Raw genomic sequence first — 2,218 nt, forward strand, 5'->3', positions numbered from 1 at the left:
TTATACAAGGATTTTGGATCTGCATACGGAATCGACCGTCTTAGATTGAACAAAGACAGAGATATTACATATAGTATGAGCTATTGCATGCATCGTTAATATCTTAAATACGTTAACTTTTCCATGCACGATGGTCAACGATGTGAAGTTCAACATCCCCATGCCAAAATCAACATGATAATAAGGATTTGATATCACCTTGTCACCAATTATTTCCACGGAAGTGCTAATGTTATGCTTCCCACGTGCGGGTATTGTGTCACCCTTGATTGGCGCTTCTGCCACGACCTCCCCATGGTAGTCAACATAAGCTGTAGTGTCCTTGTACTTGAATTTTCCATAATTAGGGTTGTTAATGGTAAGTGAAAGTGCTAATGTTGCATTTAGCTTTACAACGGGGAAAACTACGAATTCCATTTTCGTAAGATAAACGGGCAGTGAAATGATTTGGGGTTGTTTAGGCCTTAAGATTGTAAGGAAAATGACTATTAATACAACTAAGAAAATAAGCAAAATAAATGTAGTCACCCCACAACAGATTTTGAGGCCTCTATATGATTTCTTACCACTTTCCATGATCTTGGGCTTGAATTAACTAATGGAGAATTTATTTGGCTTGAATCGGAATAGGTGCAACGCCAAGTCGCAGTTCGAGAATTGATTTGAACCCAGGAACATTGATCTTTCTACATGACCTGGTGTTTATAAACAAGGTAGTGATGGGGATTGTTTATAGGTGAATTATATGGTTTAATTAAGGATGATGGGTATAACATTGTGTCAGTGGAAGGCTGGGATATCATTAGTTTATGGTTCATGGAGATGAAAGCAATGTAGTGGTATTATATAATTTTTTATTTAGGTTTTTGTGTATGGAGTATTTGTTTGGCTTGAACCGTGGGTGGTTTAACCAAGGCACTGTCAGTCTCATATTGTGTTTAGATATATAGTTTGTAATTACTTTGAACAAATTATGCAACATGAAAGACAAGAATTATATATATAACTGAGTACGAAGGATGTTTTACAAAGTAGATTTTGAATTAAGATTTATTTTGTATCATTTAGGGTTAATTGCTTCAATGTCTTATAACGCATTGGTTGTTTGCATTTCTCTTCTTCTATTGAAAATGTGATTTCTCTCGATAAATATTCAATGACTTGCTACCTAAAGAGATGTGGGATGTCTTTTAATTTTTAGGACCACTAACTCCATAATGTTTTGCTCATCTATTATGAAGACTACGACACTTATATCGATATGAACTATTAAGAAAACAAGTGCAATTAAAATAAAGAAATGAATCGAAAAATAAACACAAGATGCATAAAGAAACACGTAGATTTAATGTGATTCATTCAATATTGAGGTACATCCAGGGATCAGACCGATTCCATTATGAATAAAATACTCGCAATTACAGATTACACCCTTTCATCAAGATGAAAAATATAAATACCCCAAGAAACCTAACTAGGATTAATATTAGTGAAATTACGGCCAGCGTGAAGGCGTAACTTGATTTACAGTACCTCCTTGTTGATCAGTACTATCAGGCACCACAATCACAACATGAACATCTTTCATTGTAAACCAATATCATGGGTAAAAATCATTAGAAATCCAATCTATTAACAAAAAATATTATAATCCAGAGACTTAGAAATTTTGAAGCATTTTGGTTGCAATGACCCCATGTTGTACTCAATGCCCAATAAACATCATGAGTAGATCGAGTCATGCTCCTCCATTCACTTCAATCTAAGCCATATTTTTCACTAATTCACTAAGCCTTCAAATTCTCTCTCTCTCTCTCTCTCTCTACACAGGTTTAAAGCCTTTAATTTTCATGTTCCGTCCAAGAGGGATTGTCATTCCTCTTGACTATACAAGTCCAAATCATTGGAATTGAGTTTTTCTTAGTTTATCACTTAATGGACTACCCTTACCACAATGTGAAAAAAAAAAACCCAAATTTGGTGGCCTTGAGCCGTCAAATTTCATAAAATTTGACGGATCGAGAGGTCGAATTGGCGTCAAATTTTCATTGTCAAATTTTTTTCGACGGGCTAAAACTGTCAAATTAATGAAGGATGAGAGAAATTTGACAACTCTAAGCTATCAAATTTGGGAACATCAAGAATTTCGACGGTCCTAAATTATCAAAATTCAATTTCTAAAATTCATGGGCTTTGGCCTGTCAAATTTTTATGTCGA

The 2,218-nt window shown here is 34.7% G+C and overlaps 1 protein-coding gene across 1 annotated transcript; it reads right to left on the reverse strand.

Moving 5' to 3' along the window:
• On the reverse strand, positions 1-417 carry LOC147387278 (late embryogenesis abundant protein At1g64065-like). The gene has a single exon (XM_086421527.1). The coding sequence runs from the start codon at positions 415-417 to the stop codon at positions 1-3; it is 417 nt and encodes a 138-aa protein (XP_086277653.1).
• Between the last annotated feature and the right edge of the window lie 1,801 nt (positions 418-2,218).

This window comes from Akebia trifoliata, chromosome 13, assembly GCF_017979445.1.
Source record: "Akebia trifoliata isolate Shusen 1 chromosome 13, ASM1797944v1, whole genome shotgun sequence".
NCBI classification, from domain to species: Eukaryota; Viridiplantae; Streptophyta; class Magnoliopsida; order Ranunculales; family Lardizabalaceae; genus Akebia; species Akebia trifoliata.

What these genes read in the sequence shown, in the direction of transcription:
- LOC147387278 (XM_086421527.1), bottom strand. Translation starts at nt 417, where the DNA reads ATGGAATTCGTAGTTTTCCCCGTTGTAAAGCTAAATGCAACATTAGCA.